The sequence below is a fragment of the Battus philenor genome, unplaced genomic scaffold (assembly GCF_028537555.1).
Source record: "Battus philenor isolate CCGP_79_NKW_IND1 unplaced genomic scaffold, ilBatPhil1.0.hap1 SCAF_26, whole genome shotgun sequence".
NCBI lineage: Eukaryota > Metazoa > Arthropoda > Insecta > Lepidoptera > Papilionidae > Battus > Battus philenor.
Window position 1 is genome coordinate 3587107 of NW_027181689.1, and position 17862 is coordinate 3604968.

Below are 17862 nucleotides of genomic sequence, written 5' to 3' on the forward strand. Positions count from 1 at the left end.
TAATAATGATAATAATAACAGTGATTTTAAACTATCTAATAGTAGAAATGTTAGGATAGTCAAAAGCTTAATGGAATAGGCTATGAATAATATCACTTATTGTGAAAAAGTTAAAATGAAAATAGATATCGTATTATTCAATTACATGCGAATTTTGAAGTCACCGATCAATAGTAGATAATAGTAGATAAAAATATACGTATGGGTACTAATAAATAACGCGTTAAGATAAAAAAAGTATTATCCCTTTAGTGTGCTATATACAGAGTATGTATATTTACACCGGTAAGCAAGCAGTATCTCTCTGTTTAATGAAAGTGTCGTCGCAGGAAACCGTTAACCATCCGTCTCACAAAGATCATCGCCTCGATGCTGTCTCACTCCGCCGCTTGTACCAGCGTTTCTCAAACTGCTAAAATTTTAATTTTTCACTTGTAGTTTTAAAAGAGTTCTCACTGTCAAAAGTTACATGTCAGTTGCAGTTCTGTTATAATAAATAAATAAAAGTTGTACCATATGAGGATATATTAAATAATTAAAACATAAAACTAATAATAATAAGAATTCCGATATGAAAAAAAAATAATATTTAATGAACATTTTTGTTTGTTCATCTATATGTCACAGTTTAAAAGTATATAAAATCATAAGTTTTTGCCCAGTCGCAGTTCAACAAATAAAAAATACGAAAAACTTAATTCAGAGTTATTACTTTATTAACTGACTTAAGCTTTCAGTTTTAGACTATGATTTATTACTAAATTAAACTTTCTATTTCGCACACTGTAAATAATAAATATTTAACATCGAGATGTAAGCTTTCTACATCTTCTTCCTCTTTACCTAATAAATAGGGATTTCAATTTAATTACGTAAAATTATATGAATAAATGAAATGAATACGTAAACTTTGACAGCCAGTGACCAAACGCTTCGTCTCAGTGGGGTGACGTTATTAGCCATATTAAATACCCGCGCGTAGACATTCTCTTCGAGTGTTTTCTTGGAATTGGCTCCGCTACGCGTGACGGAGTGAAGAGGGTTTGGAGGGAGAGGCACAGTATATGTTCATTAACAACCGCACCAACGTTTACTATTTACGACGAATCTGTAATAAAGCGAAGTCGTTTATTATTCTGTGTATATATTAGCTAGTATATATGCTATAAATGATCTTTTTGAATCTTTATTTTTTGCTCTACATTCAGTTAGAGGAAAGCCGGCCCTAAGTTTGTTATATAAATATACTTCTGGCGGCCGGCCTTCCATCAGTTTATGATTTGCCCGAGTGGCCCCTAGTCTTAATTTGTCTGTGCAATCATGCTCTAATATATATATTATGGACTTACAAACATAAAAATAATAACAAAAATGAAAGGAAAAATAATTGTAGTTTAGACTTAAGTTATAATACGATATGTTGTCGTTATTATTTATATGAAAACTGAAATGTATTAAAGTATTTTTTTAACGATTGCAATTTTGTATATTGATACTTCTTTTGTAAAATTCAATTGTATTTAATTAACAATTAGAATGTAAAATTGAATGATGTGAACTTAAGATAAAAAGAGATGGACCCGAGCCTTAAGTTTCTAGAGTGAAGACAAGGTAATATGTCTACCGACATGGTGGCCAGACTACCTTGATAAGCTCGCCGGTCGCTTTGTTAATGACACCGGATGCAGACCACCTCCAATCGGTTCTATTATAAATCTATGGCGTAAACCTATGACCAGCTGTGGACGTCCCAGGGCTGAAATGATGACAATCAATCTTAAAACTCATCTGTCTTGTCTTTTCTTGGCTCTCTTGGTGTATCCTCTCTTGTCATTGAAAAGAGTGGAAGCATTTTTTTTAAACAAATTAATGTAATCATTATTTACGATACATTTATGCAAATAGCCGCGTGCATATAAGGTACCTTTGAAATTGTACAGGATGATTGGTTATTGATGTAAAAACTTTAAAGAGGTAGATACATAAATCTTATTTGCTATCCATTACTATACGGTATACCTCATACAAAAATTGTTTTAGGTTTAAAAAAAAATTCGGATTACTACATATTAAAATAAATTATTGTTTACTATCTGTCCCTGCAGGATGTATTCCAGAAGTTATTTGCGTGTAACATTTCAATAAAAAAATTAATGTAACGTATTTTAGAAAAATCACTTTACACGTAGTATTTGGTAATTGGTGTAAAACCTTTAAAACTTATTGCTCACAAACAGGCTATACTTTGACCCTTTTAAAATCTATAATCAACCACTCTGTACATTTAATAAGACTAAACCGATGTTTGGCAAAATAATCTTACCACTATGACTTACCACTTACCATCTAAAACACATCCGTAAATCCCTGCGCTTAGATTATTATACGATGTCATTATAAACGTCGCTGTACGTTGAACATAATTTTATACGACCAGGCCTTGCCCCCAATGCCTCTACGCCCCCCAGCCTCCCTCGGATTAACAAGATTCCATTAAAATTATTATAGAGCCGTATTATAGTTGTCGGAGCTCCTTAAGCGTTTGTTTATGGAACGACGATGCCAATGGATACCGGCCTTATCATAACATGTGTGTTATTAAATAATTTAGTCAAGACATATACTATTTAATTACATTAAACTCAAAAATATACCTTATAATAAAAAAAATCAAACATAAATTCGATAAATATCAGCGATTATTAATTGTCAAAGTTTAAAAGTAATTGTTTGATATAATCTGCCCCTACATTTCGTACTATCAAATGTTACTGGCCAGTCGCAGTCTAACGGAAATAAAAATAAAACGTATTTCATAGTGACCGCTTTATTTATTGCATGTATTAACAACAATTATTCACAAATATAAGTTTTTTAGTCGAAGTATAAATCTTTCTTTCTATCTCTTCTTCTTTTTAATACTTTAAAGGAATTTGAAGTATATTCCTACATGCATTTTTTTAGTTTAATTCGACGTCAAAGATTTCAGAGCTAAGAACGAGGATTTTAATTTAATCTGTGCCTATAGACGCCCACTGCAAGGCATAATCGCTACGCTTGGCAGGTGTGATGCTATGGTACGCAGAGGATACTGCTGCCCATCTTCTGGAAAATTGATAGTTAGTAGTAGCTTTCCCACATAAATAAAGCCCAAAGTGTGAATTATATAAGAATTTATCTCGGGAATTGAACCCGCGACCTACAAACGATAGTCTCAGTTTTCTACCGCAAACCTACCACTGCACCATCTTTACTATTTACCTCGACATATTTTTAGTGTTTTTCTTCTGAAAAACTTTCTCGTAATTAAGAAAATGAAAAATTATACGTAAATAAGACAAGTTTTTGTGATTAATTAAGGAATGAAAAAATCGATGCAAAACACCAATAACTTTTAAAAACCTGGTAGCAATGATAAAAATTTAATAAATAAGTATACCTATTTTTAATTTGATGTAATGTCTTGTTACAAGAGATGAAAGATAATGAAAAAAAATATCAGAGCGTTCTATTCATCCGCCATTTTGAAAACACAAACTCCTCCACGAGCCGCAAAACTGTAATAACAATAAAGGAAACTTAATACCAATTAAATTGGTATCGCAAACCGACACATCTAATGCCGGTAACTTGGTACATAACGGTTAAAACTTAACTTTCACAAACTAATTAATTCTACGTTATATAAGCGAAATTTTGAGTGCCGTCTTGGCGGTGTCTCAGGTGGCGGCCCCTCCACCCTCCGGGAGGAGAGGGTGTGGGAGGCTTTCGCGATACGTCTCTATTTTCGCGGCTTCTAAGACGAATAAGTAAGACTGTTACTGTTATACACAGTATATATATACAACTCAATAGCATTTATCTTTTGAATTGGCGCTACGAATACAGACATTCGTACATTTTATGATTTTAAAAAATTCAAGAGTGATAAATTTACCATTTGCTTTCAGATTAAGACGTCGTCATTTTATATTAAGCTTGCATCCAGGGTTTTATAAGTACCTTAAGGTCGCCCATCATATGCTGCGCTTATCAGTCCGGAGTCTCAAGTCCAAAACTTTAAAAGCCCCCAATCGCCATCTCTTTTTCCCACTATGTGGTCTACCTATTGCCACTTCTACTTACCAATCTGACCTATGTCGATAACTTTTGTTTATTGACAATGTTTAATAATAAAAAATAATTAGTACAAGTGTTCTTCATTTTTATCTTCATAATTTAATATTTTATTTACTCATTTTGTTTTCTTAAGAATAACAGTATATCGTATGTATATATTAATTATAGATAAAGATAGTCCGTAAAGACCTCTGTGATGTCCTTTTTTGATTGACCTTTCCCATTGCATTAAAAAACTAAATTGATATAATATCAGTGTTGATTTTATTTATTGAATAAATGTGAAATAAATAAGTTCTTTGATCCCTAAATATTGACTAACGCAACTGCTTATCTTTATAATGTTTCAGCACGTGATCGGTCAAATGTGTAAAGTTCAAAATAAATATATATGTAATCCGCAAAAAAATTTATAGTTTTTTCACAATTTTCTTAATATTTATTTTTGTCATAAGAACCATCTACAAAGTAAAATAAAGCAAGGTCTACATTAAGGTAAAGAAACACAAGGAAGAGTTTTGATATAAGAAATATTTTTACTTATGCAATTGTATGAAGACAGTATAAAGATATACTATTATTTCATTTGATCCATGTATACAAACACTTGTTCATCATCAGTTCTGCGCGCTATGTGGCCTGGTAGTTCACCTTCCCTCTAAAAAAATAAAAATTGAGCAGCTGTAGATAGTCTTTATTCGATGATAGTTCGTAAGGCCTCTTTTAAGTTGTGGAAAATTAAAAGTAACATAAATATCGCCTCAAAACTACCAATTACTGTACCACGACTACCAGCTACTAACATACTACCGACCTTCTACTAACTACTGAAAAAGCTTACTAACAACATCTCTGGAAACACTACCCTCGCTGACCCATCCGCACCGCACCTGTTTTTGCAATGCGGCCACGCTCGTCCGCGGCAACTTGTTTAATAAGATTTATCGGTGAGCGGGCATTTCACCATCGACCGCCGGAGTTTTACTGAAGACACGTACTTCGCTTAATGCCTTTGAACTTCGTCAGGGTTGCCAACATTTACGAACGATAATTAATTTTTCAATAACAACTTTGTTCGTAAACGCAAAATTAAACAAGGAATTATTAAAAAAAAGTATTAAAAATATATATAGTATATAAAAGAATAAAAATTGGTCACCTTAAAGATGACCATTCTTTTACAAAAATACGTAATCAAATTTCGATAAAACGATTGGTGTATTTTGTAATTGTGTGCAAATGTGAATTATATAACATCGTCTCCGGCGCATCTTTTGTCAAAAAATTTTTTATTAAACTTGTTTGGGTTATGAATCGCAGGCATTACGTGAGTAGGCGGAAACGTCACAGGCAAATGCTTGAGTTGCAACTTAATATTTTAGGGCTGAGTTCTTTCGACTCTCCCTACCGACCGGGAGGCACGACTTCTTTGCTGGTTTTTTAAGCCAGAAATAGGGGTCGCTCTCTAGCGTCTTCTTTATCGGGCTGCTGTCGAGCCCCCGGTGATTGCTGCCCAACCTCGTCTCCTTGGCATTCACCATTTACCATCAATTCGGCACAAAGCGTTTTCCGCTTGGAGAGTAAGGGGACCAGTGGGCGCCTTCCGCGGTCCGTGATGATTATAAACAACGTCTATTAAGACGATGGCATCATGATGGTGTACGCTGAAAGGTTCCAGATTGAAATACGTCTCTGCCCTTCTGGGGAACTGTAAAATTTATATTTACTAATACTCCCTACTAAAGTTTCACGAAAGGCAGCCCACTAGATAGACCGACAACATAATTAAGATCGTAAGAAGTGGATGGATCCGGACAGCGCAAGGCCGGTCATTGTGGCGACCTTTTATGGAGGCTTATGCCTTGCAGAGGGCCTGTATTGGCTGACTAGATAATGATGATAAAGATTAATAATCCTTTCATAGCTCTCCCCAGTACTGTGGATGGGCGTATGAAAACTCCGTACGAAACACAGAAGTATTCAACAGTTATATCGTTCCAGGACAACACGAGATCTTAATTTAGACGTCTCTGGATCTCTTAAGCGAACGATAAACTCGTTTCTTTACTCCCGGAAAATCAAAGACCTTTTAGTTCGTTTTTTACTGTAAACGATACCTTAATTCTATTTTTGTCAAGAACTAAAGTTGAAAAGGTTTGTGACCTCTGTTGTTCTTGAAAAAGACTTACTCTTTTCCGATCTATTCCTTAGGTCTGCGATTTTGCGTTTTTGCTAGGGTTGCCCATGCACTTCTCTTCGTCAATACAACCACTACAGCCACTAGCAGAGAAGGGTCTTGCGTAATTACTGGCAACCCTAACACAAGAAAGCAAAGCAAGGAGCAAAGTTAGATTGAAAGCCGGGCGAATAGTACGTGCGCGGGCCCGCATTCCTCGCACGCGGCGCGCCTGGAACAACTTGCCTGATTTTGATATTGGATGCTCCGTAATCGGTTCGTGTTCCGCCGATGTTCCAACCCAATGCGTCTATACAATAATAGCACGTTACGCTTTTCATTTATTGGAACACGCGGGCGAAGTATAACTGAAAGTTTTAATAAATTGACAAGATTCATGAATAAATATCATATTTTAGCCTTACTATAATTTTACTTTATTTTGCAAAAGCTAATCTAAAGAATTCGTACACTTTAGTCTCGTTGGCATTTACAGCTAATAAGGTTTTAACCCTTAATAGCCTGATTTACGAAAGTGATTTTTTTTAATATTTCCTGTGTTTGCTTGAGGGTCTAGATGAAGGGAAAAATAGATTTTTTTTTAATTTCGTTGGAAAGAATATTATACAACAGTAAAATTCGTACAGCCAACCTATAAAAAAAACTAATAGTAATGTGAACATTCGGTTTAAAAGATTGGTATCAAAATTGAAACTCTAGGCTATTAAGGGTTAAGAACATTGGTTTAGACGTGTAAAGAGGAGACCCACAGAGTACGTAGGTAACGTCGCATTGAATTTAAACATACCAGGTTCCAGACCCTGATGGCGACTGAAAACTGAATGGATGAATGTGGCCAAATGCGGTTCTGCCATTTTTCCGAAAACAAAACGTCGGATAGAGCGAAGTGGAAGCAGAAAACGAAGAAGGCTGACCCCACCAACAGATGGGAATTATAAATGTCAACGAGAGAGAGTAATGTTTCAGAACATGCACCAATAAGGACAGACGACCCTGTGAAGGTCACTTCTATTCGGTTTCTATAAAGTTTATGGGATCTATGTCTAGCAGTGAAAGTCCCAGGGTTGAAACGAAAAATCTCAGATATAGTTTTTCGTTGGTTGATTGAATTCATTCTTAATTTATTAAAATGGTGCCACATTGAAGAGGTACGAATATTCCATTTAAAGATATTGCTGCAGACGACTAAGACGTGCTACTTATAATATAATTAAAAATGAAAAATTGTCGAAACTGTTTCACTGAAGGCATTTAGAAACACCATAGTATAGAAAAAGTAAAGTATAATAAAAAAACAATGCCTTTATTACATATCTCAGCTTGTCACTGCACATATGTCTACATGGCTAATTAGTTATAGGCGTAAAAGTTAATTTATAGCCTATTTGCAGTCAATTAATTTATGATACTCTGTATTTAATAAATAGCTTGATGAGTAAAGATTGGTAATATTACAAAGAAATATTGGTAACAGTTTGTATATTTATTTATATGCAATTTATAGTATACTAAATGGTTATTAAGATACACTTAGAAGGATATGTAACACGAGTAAAAATAAAAAATATAAACAATTTATGCACATATATTTATACAATATTTTAATTGCCTAGTATATGTATTACAGCGTGTAGTAATATTCATAATATATGCATTCTAAGAACTTTTCTGTATAATATTTACGTACAAGGAATTGCCAGTCCCTTCTATTGCTTACCACCCGGTCTATTTTTTCTTGATAAGTCCATCCAATGATTGTCTTTAATAAACCACCGTTTGCTATAAAGACGCCCTATATAATTTATATTTTGCATAAATAGAATAAGTAAATAAATAATACTTACATCTTTTTTCTCTCATTTACCCAGGCTACAATCTAAACGATATTGAAGAAGTCAATTTTTTAGCTATACAGGGTGATTGGTTATAGGTATATTAATCTGCAGAAAGCTATGAAGCTTTTACACCTATTTACAACCACCCGATATAACGTGATTAATTTGTAATATGTTACATAAATTTATTTTTCTATAGATTGCATTTGTCCAATAACTTCAGGCAGTACAATTTGCACAGACAGATAGTTAAATATAATATATAGCAATCCTTAATAGATTCTTACTATAATATCTTTGCTTTATTTATTGTTTATGAAACTATCGTCTGTATGTATCATAGATGTAAGCAAATGATCTACACATTCATCGCTTTCAAAGTTTTCAAGCATTCTGCAATATAAGTTAAATAAATCTCCCAAAAGTACCATTCTATAAGCTTAAGTTATGTTCATTTTCTTAACAATATATTGGCGCAAGTATTGCGTAACCCAGTTCAGTCTTACAACACACAGGAGACGTTACTATATGATCGTACGTAACTAACGCAACACGAATTATATGTAATTATGTAAATAAGTGGCGAAGTAGAGAGTTATCACGCAGCTACCCTCACCCCACTACCCACGCCCCCACCCGCTTCCAAGGAAACCCCCGCGAAAACTACAAGCTTTATTATAACTCCTTGCGCTGGCTGGCTAGAGTGGAAAGGGCTTTTTTTAATCATTTTGTTTTGACTTATATGTATTCGAATTTCAATCCAAATTGTACTCTGTACTCTCACTTCCTTCTTCAAGACCAAAAATAATCGTCTTTAAACGATAAATATATTACTGATCCCATCTCAGGGCTTCCACAACGCATTTATCACTCCTAATCCTCTTCAATCACTCAGAACATTGTACTACTGTATACTTAATTATTCTTTGTTGATGTTGTTGCTGTAAGTCCGTGGGCTTTTAAAGCTTCATCAGAGCTGAGTTCATAGAGTTTTGCAAACACAGACCTCACTACAACAAAAACTCAATCCGTAACAGTGAAACGGAGACTAGATTTATCCTCTCTCTTTCATCTACATTAAGACGTGATTATTCAGAGTCACTGAATAGGGTTTCGAATTAAAATACTTATTTACGTCTTTTTAAATGTATTTCACGGCGGAGTGAAACACGTGAGAGTAAATTAACGGTGGTAGATGTGTTTCGCATTTTTTACCGTACGCGCATTTATTAGCGGGCTGGCGGGCGGTGCACTTCATTGCACAACTACTGCTGCATATGGGAAGTAGCTATATATTAGTCGCTTTCTTAGTTAGTATGGACTTCCGCAAGGTAACGCCTGAATCTATTAGAGCGTTATTATATCGCGACGGGGAGAGAACGACGCTTACTGAACCGCGTTTGCATCGTGACTGTGTCATGCGCGCGGGCACACAGCTGGCGACCGCTTCGCGACTATATCGATACGGACACACGACAACGACGCTATTGCATCGCTACAAAATGTCGCCGTGGGCGACAGGACATGCGATCATAGTATAGTATTTTTTTGACCTTCTCAAATATTCATGTACCATTATGGTAGATATCTTAATCTGTGGGTAAATACATTTTTTAAAGTATTTTTAAATCACAATTTTTCTAATTTTCTATATATCTATTTATCTTCTTCTTCTTCTTTCCCTTTTCCCTTTATTTGGGGTCGGGTCTCCTTATCAATTTGCGCCAGGCCATTCTATCCTGGGTTGTCCCTGCATCAAGTTGAAGGGTTTCCAGTTCCTTTCTGATATTAGACCACCACGTAGCTTTTGGACGCCCTCTCCCTCTTGGGAATTCTGGGAGGCTTAAGGCAGTTTTTACTACGTGGTTATCTGGTTTCCGTTGAATGTGGCCATACCATCGTAATCTTTTTTCCTGTAATTTGCTGGGGATCGGAGCTACCTTAAACGAACCTCTCATATATTCGTTCCGTATTTTGTCCATTCTAGTGACGGCACCCGACCATCTAAGCATCTTCATCTCATTGACATGAAGTGTTTGCTCGTGTCTCTGACTTACAGTCCAGCATTCCGAGCCGTAGAGCATAGCTGGTCTGACAACTGCTTTGTAGACTTTACCCTTGGTCTTAATGGGCATACGGTTATCACATAGAACGCCTGACACTTCCCTCCACTTCATCCATGCAGTTTGTACCCTGTTCTTGACATCAGCGGTTGAGTCTGCATCGATACTTAAGGTCGACCCTAGGTACCTGAACTTAGTGACGGATGGTATTGGAATGCCACTGATGTTCAGATTGCTATGGCCTTGTGTTGGTGTTGGTGCAAATGCACAGTGCATGTGTTCCGTTTTGGATCTACTTATGCGGAGGCCGTTGGATTCTAGTTCTCTAATCCATAGGTTCAGGTCTCTCTGCAAATCATCCGCTGATTTGTTTGCAAGAACAATATCATCTGCATATAGAAGGCACCATGGTAAGGCATTCTGTATATCCTTTGTGAGGTAATGCATGACGCAGTTAAATAATAATTCTATATATCTATTTATAATGCCTTTAAATTATCTTAAAAAGTGTCTGGTGGTACAATTCGGATTTCAAATTCAATTTTTTTCGTAAGAGGCGAGGGGCAGTGTTGACTTAGTTATTTATGAGGATTCTTTGGTCACAATATCGCATTGAACGGGCAAACAATGCGCATTCGCAATCGGAGCGTTTTAAAGGCTTAAGAAAATAAATATTTCAGTACAGAAGCTTCTTTTAAAATTAAATTTGAAATCCGAATTGGAAAACTTACTAAGGATGAATTGTTACTGTATTCCCAATCAAACTTTGCTATCTATACGAGAAGTTTTAGGAAAAGCGTCATCTGCGTCATGCCACTACAAATCTGCTGAATCTACACAAAATATTTAGACTTCAGTCTAAGTCAGGTGAAAAACAGGCAAACATATTCGAGAGTGTGAGAGTTCCTCAAACGTATGAATCAAAAGTTTTTCGGAAATCATATATGGTTTTATTGAAAAAAAAAGCAAACACCAACATAACATTAGTTATGTTGGCAATGCTGACATATTGCTGAGTTTACTCCTCCGTTATATAGAGGTTGGTTAGTTATAAGAATAAAAGCCTTAAAGAGTAAATACACAGATCATTTGTCAAGAAAAAGCTGTACAGATTTATAAAGCGATAGCTATGAAATTAGTTACATTGTTTTATTTTTTCTATTGAAATGCTACTGGGTAATACTTTTCCGGCAGTATAAAGTCAGTAAGAACAGACATTAAACAATAATTAATTTCAATACTTAGTAATCCGAATCATGAAAAGGCCTTTTCTTAATATATTATCATTACGTTTTTATTACCTAATTTATATTTATCAATCGATTGATAACAAATAAGCTATACATTTACTCTTTTAAAGCCTTTACATCTACAACCAAACTTATAGAAATATAAAGTAAAAAAGCCTTCTCCACACTAACACGCCTTCGTCACCGCGACTGCTAAGAAGTGTTCCAAGCGGCGCCATCTTGAATCTCATCCCGGCCTCCGCGGTCTTTGCTTACGTTACGAACGTCGGAATAATGTATTAAAATATTATAATATATCAACTTATAGCTTCTTTGATATAGTTTGTGGATTGAATACCTCTCCATTGCCATAAAATAATCAGATATTAAAGCTTCAAAATCCTTTGAATATTTTAAATAAGGAATATGAGAAAAAAAATTTGACTGTAGAAAGACAATTTTTATTAAAAGTGTCAAGGTATTTTTTTACATATAGCATATATTTTTTTTATAATGACGGAATTGATTAGTTTTTCGATTTGATTTCATTGAGCTTGGTAAAATTGCTTATGTATACAGGTTGATTGATTATAGATGTAAAAGCAGTGAAGGGGTGAATAAATAGTACAATCGCTGTAAATTGATTTATGATATCCACTATCCAAAAATCAATATTTTTAAAAATTATAAATAAATTAATGATAATATAGAATATAGATAGAAAAGGCGGTTTGAAAATTGAGTTAACTACATATTCAAATTATTACCTTTAGTGTGATTGGAATTACTTAGAAAAGCTATATATACAGTATACAGCCTTTAAAGCTTTTACTAACTACCAATCACCCCGTATATTTAAACCGTATACGTTATGATGGTAAATATATTATTTTTAGCACTTTTGTTTACATGGGATTATTATTTTTATTTTTCCAGCGCAACTTTATATCATCGGTATAAAAAAGTATTTTTTTATCCTTATTTAGAGCGTATGTGTTAAATTATATGTAGTTTATATATTTTTACAACCTTTAACAGGACTTTTAGTTTTAGTAGATCATTATTTAATATATTTTTTTCTTAATAACGCTTTATTTATTTAAAGTATTTTTTAGAAAACTTTTAAATGTTACGTTTATTAAAATACTTATATTTTATTTTTGTGTCATACGTGAATTCGAATTTTAAATGATCGCTGGCCGGTATGACTCATCCCATTTGTGACGACATAGCGTTTACGGAATTATTATAACAATTTTTATAACTCTTATAGATATACAATAATATTACTTTTTAATTTTTTTTTTCATTATTGATATAAATTAAATTAAATATATTAATATTTTTTACAATTTTCATTACATTATACATGAAATTAAAAGAATAAAATCTATATATATTAGTAGTATATAAAACATATACAACCTGTCAATAAATTTTTGACATATGTTTGACATAAATCACAAAGATTATTGTCTACATAATATTTCATTTGCATTTATATGAACGTGTTAAAAACATTTTTCGGAGCGTTTCTAATTAGTAGTAACAGTTAGTAAAAGATCAAGCGACTAACTTTTCTATCATTAAAGTGATTAAAAGTTAAGTAATAAATAAAAAAATAAAATATCTACCATGAACAGATACAGATGCCGATTTATCAAAAAATTCCAGTCAAATTTGTGTTGCACGTAGCAAACAATTCGATTGGTTCTATACAGACTTTATCTTTAGTAAAAGCCCTATAAAAATGTAGTGATTGGGGTTGTCAAATAACAAAAATTTTTAAAGAATTTTATGTTACCATTTGAAAATTTGCTTCGCATTTTTTCCATGGTTGAATGACATGTCTCTTTGAGATCATATCCATACTGTACCAATGACACCTAAGTCGGTTGAGAAATCAAGCATGTCTGAGTTTGTTGTGGGTTCTTTTCCAATCAAGGCGCGGCTTGAAACCCTCGTACTTATAAGTTGAAGGAAGACTTTGTAGGGGAAAGAAATCAGATTCTATAGTTTCTATTAAATTGAGCTCTTTCAGCATTTTTCTTACAAATTACCCAACTATTCGCTATTAACAATATGAAGAATATTACTATGTAATAATTATTGTTGAATAAAGTATATATTAAGATTTTTTTTTACTAACTAGATGCTTTAAGATGGACAAAACGGAGAAGACAAGTGTAAATGAAGAGTCAATTGGAACCAATAATCGGCCGACTCCAGATGACTTTGTTGCTTACCTGCCCTGGGCTTGCAATCAACTCGAGCTAGAGCATATTGTTAATGTTATAAAGACTTATCAAGGTGAGGCAAATACATGAGCTATTTAAACATGACCATTTGCTTTCTAGTCTTTATGGAATAAAAATAATACGTTAATAGACTGTAATAAATTTATTTATTTATTTTAGCATTTCCAACAAGGTATATACGACATGCAATAAATATAATCAATATCTGAATTTCAGTCGTAATATGTCTTCTGCAAGCGGTGGTAGCTTAGCGGTAAGCATTGAGAGTTGAGATCATAAGTCACGGATTCGATTCCCGGGATACAATATTATATAATTCACACTTTGTGCATTAATTATATAAGATTGCCAGTGCTCATAAAGACGTTTCCAAAGGATGGGCAACAGTGTGCTCTGCGTACCATAATACTTCATTTCTATCGCCAACCCGCCTGCTAAGCGTGGCGCTTACGGTATATCTCCCCATAGATATCTTTGGGCGAAGGTCTATACCTTGCATTGGGCTATGGGCTGACACGACAACCATAATGTCTACTGCTTGACCCAGGCCTTCCTTTAACCCTTAAATGCATGACTTTTATTTATAGTTTTAAAATAAATATTCATCTTGCAGATAAGTACACTATTTTAGTGCAAAGTTCAGCAGGGCAAAAAAAATTAAAATGTATATAATATTTTTTAAACTTACTTTTTAAAAAACCTTATGTTGCAATATATACAACACTATGCATTTACTCTCTCATTTTACGTTTAAGTGGTATGTTGCAGTTTTACATCATTATGCATTTAAGGGTTAAGATTTCCCATCGTCCAGTCATCGATCCGTGGTCTCCATTCCGGTACAATAAAGCAATATTTTTACAATTAACACAATAATTAGTTTCTCAACTATAGAAACAGATACTATAACACGAAAACTTAAATGTAAAGGGTAAAAAAATAATTTGGTCGAAAATGGAATATAGTGATTTACATTTGCTTTAATTAATATTATGTCTTCTGTACTAAAAAATGAAAGTTGACCCATACGCAAAATTTATTCGATATAAATGAATACTTGAAACACTACACAAGAAATATGTTAGATAGCTCGCCCAAGAGTCCTGTTATTGACAAATGTTACTGGAGAGTTGCAATAATATAGGAATAAAAAATGTGTTAAAGTGATTACTGTTAGCTTAATAAAAAAATAAGATTTCTTTTATCTGTGCAATTTTTTAATCGATATTTTACGCCAAAACACTTATAAAAAAATTACGACAAGTGCACAGGAGATTGCTCTGTTATAAAACAAAACATTTCAATGTTTCTTTAATAAAAATTTCCTCCCTTTTTATATTTACAAAAGATGACAATTATTCACAAATGTGTAGTTTAAAAGATAACGCCTAAGTATAGTAAACTTATTTCAGTGGAATACATAGAGTCCGGAGTGAGTGATCACAGCAAATCCAGAAATAGAAGCAAATCAAAAGCGATGCGGAAAAGTTCTAGAGCTGACGCCATGTCGGATAGAACTGAAGATATGAGGACCGGTACCACGCAACCGCCCAGTTTAGCCGAAGATGCAATCAACATTAACGCAGTTCACGACACCAATGAGGATTTAGTAGAGATAGCATTCACCAAAAACAAATTCATACCGCGCCAAGTACTTAAAGTAATTGGACTAATAATACAGTTCTATCCACAGTTGACTAGTATCGTGATTGATAGGGGTGCCGATCTATCAACTATATATGAACTAGAAAAACTTTTACCTATATCTAACATAACTGAAGTTTGTTTCGACGGGACATCTTTAATAGATGCCAACTATGAAATAATTCTTAATCAGGAAATAGTAAGACATTTATCACTAGCGCGATGCAAATTAGATGACAACGGCGTACAAAATATAGCTAATAAGTTAACATATCCAAATCCCGCTTCGAGATCCTTATATCTACTCAATTTGACGTCAAACAGAATAACTGATGTCGGTGCGAAATATTTGGCTGATGTCCTACGTTCGAATCGATGTTTGACCTATTTGAATCTATCTGACAATGACATAACAGACGATGGTGCTATACATATATTAAATAGTTTACAAGAATTCTGTATAACTCCAGAGGAAATATTGTTATCGAAGACACGTTACATATCATTCCTGAAGAGAAGAAATGAACTGATTGCTGACAAAATGAAAGAGTTGAAAGAAGTAGATATAGATAAAGCGTCAAAGAGAAAGACAGGGCGTTCAGTAGCCACTAGTGTTAGAAAACTTAAACGAGGAAACGAAAGAGAATCTATGCATTCATTTGCCGACACTCTCGCAAGTAACGTGTACACCTCCGACTCAAATCTAGAGGATAAAGCCACAACAATTGTTCTAAACACCCTTGGTATATTTAATGATCCGTTCGCTAAAAACAATACAGTTGTTAAAAACGAAGCACTTTATTGTTTGGGCAATAATACATTGACCTGTTTGAATCTAGCGTTCAATCATTTGTCCTACAATTGTCTAAAGAAGCTTGTCAATGTCCTCCTTTACCAGAAGCAAGCGGATAGAAAGCCGCGTGGCTTAATATATATGTGTATAGACGGAAATAACATGCCGGTATCGTGTGATGAATTTAGAATTATTGATGCTATATTTGAGTCTGGATTCCAACGTAATGTTCCAACGAACAAGAAAAAGACTCAGGCAAAATCGATATCTTCCAGATAAGTTTAGCTCAGATCATCCTTGAGAAGTTGAACAATCGAGCCACAAAAAAACGACACGATTTAATGCCACGTATAAATATCAGAGTATTTTTTTGTTCGTTTATTTTATTATTAATAAGTTTTTTTCTAAATGAAGTTCTTTAGCAAATGCGTTATATTTAGCAGTTCTGGTTAATACCTGTTTTGATATCGGGGACGAAATTTTCGAAATGTATACTTTTTGTGGAGAAATGGTATTATTGCTGTCTAAGTTTTATATTTAGAATGTTTAAACTCTTTCTTTGTAATACAGCGTACAAAAAATGTTAACAAAGGAAACGTTTCTGCGCATGTGTTTTTAGACTTTGTCATTGGTGTCATACATTAATCTCTGTAAAATAACAAAGGAATCGCGATGATAACGACGCTGTTGTAAATAGATTTTTATTTCACGCAATCATAATAGTTTAACACGTGTATTAGTTTAATTATATTTTACAAATTAAACATTATATTTTATTTCCTATATTTTGTGTGTGTATAAACAAACACCAAATACACTGTTTGTATAAAGATTACAATAATTAAATAATTTGTAATTATGTTATTGGTATTCATTTGCGACATAAAAATAAGATTTTCTTTCTAAAAAGCCATTATAATTTTGTGTTGGCGAAAGTGCTACGCATACCGTGGATAGCCAGGGGAAACAACAGAACTGTTCTCGATCAACTTAATATAAAGACTAAGTTCTCCATCATCACAAGCGGATTCTGGGCTAGTTAGGTTAGGTTAGGTCGGAAGCAACGAGACAGTCTAGATAAGCTGTCATCGTAGGAAAAGCAAAGGTAAAGGGATTAAGAGAGCCATCGCTTCACGGGATTCTGTATAGGTGGTGATGGGTCTCACGACAACGGAAGCACTCAGAAAAGCAGGCTAAAGAAGCCTGTACAGCCCTTTCCAGGAATGGCGCGACTTTCAACAATGAAGATGTGTAATATGCTGAGATTCTACACAAGTTCCTACCTTACAAGGCCCGAGGGACTAGAATAGGATTCAACCAATATTTCGCCAAATATGGACACAAAACTGTTCTGATATTTATAATAGCGCAATGGTTTTATGTGACATTTGAATTACAAGCAGGCATTAATAAAAAAAAACAATGTCAGATATCTTGAATTTTACTACATTTCATAATCAAAATTTATGAAATATTAATCAATATTTTAATTGACCTTTTTAAAATATAAAAGACAGAGGGCTGTTTATATTTATTTGTTTATTAAAAAAAACTAAAATGAATATCTACCACATTCTTTTTTAATTTATTTCAAGGAAGATGTACTATAAAATGTATCCAGTGTACTAATTTAAATGTTCGTTATTTTTAATAATTGACGGAAATTTATCTTTAATTTTTCAGTATATACCTGACAGAAGAAGTCAAGTCATTTCCCAAAATCA

General features: G+C 33.8%; 1 protein-coding gene across 1 annotated transcript; it reads left to right on the forward strand.

Moving 5' to 3' along the window:
* The first annotated feature begins 13605 nt into the window (after positions 1-13605).
* LOC137925129 (leucine-rich repeat-containing protein 71-like) lies at positions 13606-16417 on the forward strand. Its single transcript, XM_068768511.1, has 2 exons — positions 13606-13753; positions 15114-16417. Exons 1-2 carry the CDS (start codon positions 13606-13608, stop codon positions 16415-16417), a joined length of 1452 nt encoding a protein of 483 aa, XP_068624612.1.
* Positions 16418-17862: the final 1445 nt, after the last annotated feature.

Bases quoted from the DNA above. Each gene is read 5' to 3' on its own strand.
- LOC137925129 (XM_068768511.1), top strand. From the start codon at position 13,606: ATGGACAAAACGGAGAAGACAAGTGTAAATGAAGAGTCAATTGGAACC. The intron at 13,754-15,113 runs GTGAGGCAAATA...AACTTATTTCAG, and splicing joins TGTTATAAAGACTTATCAAG to TGGAATACATAGAGTCCGGA.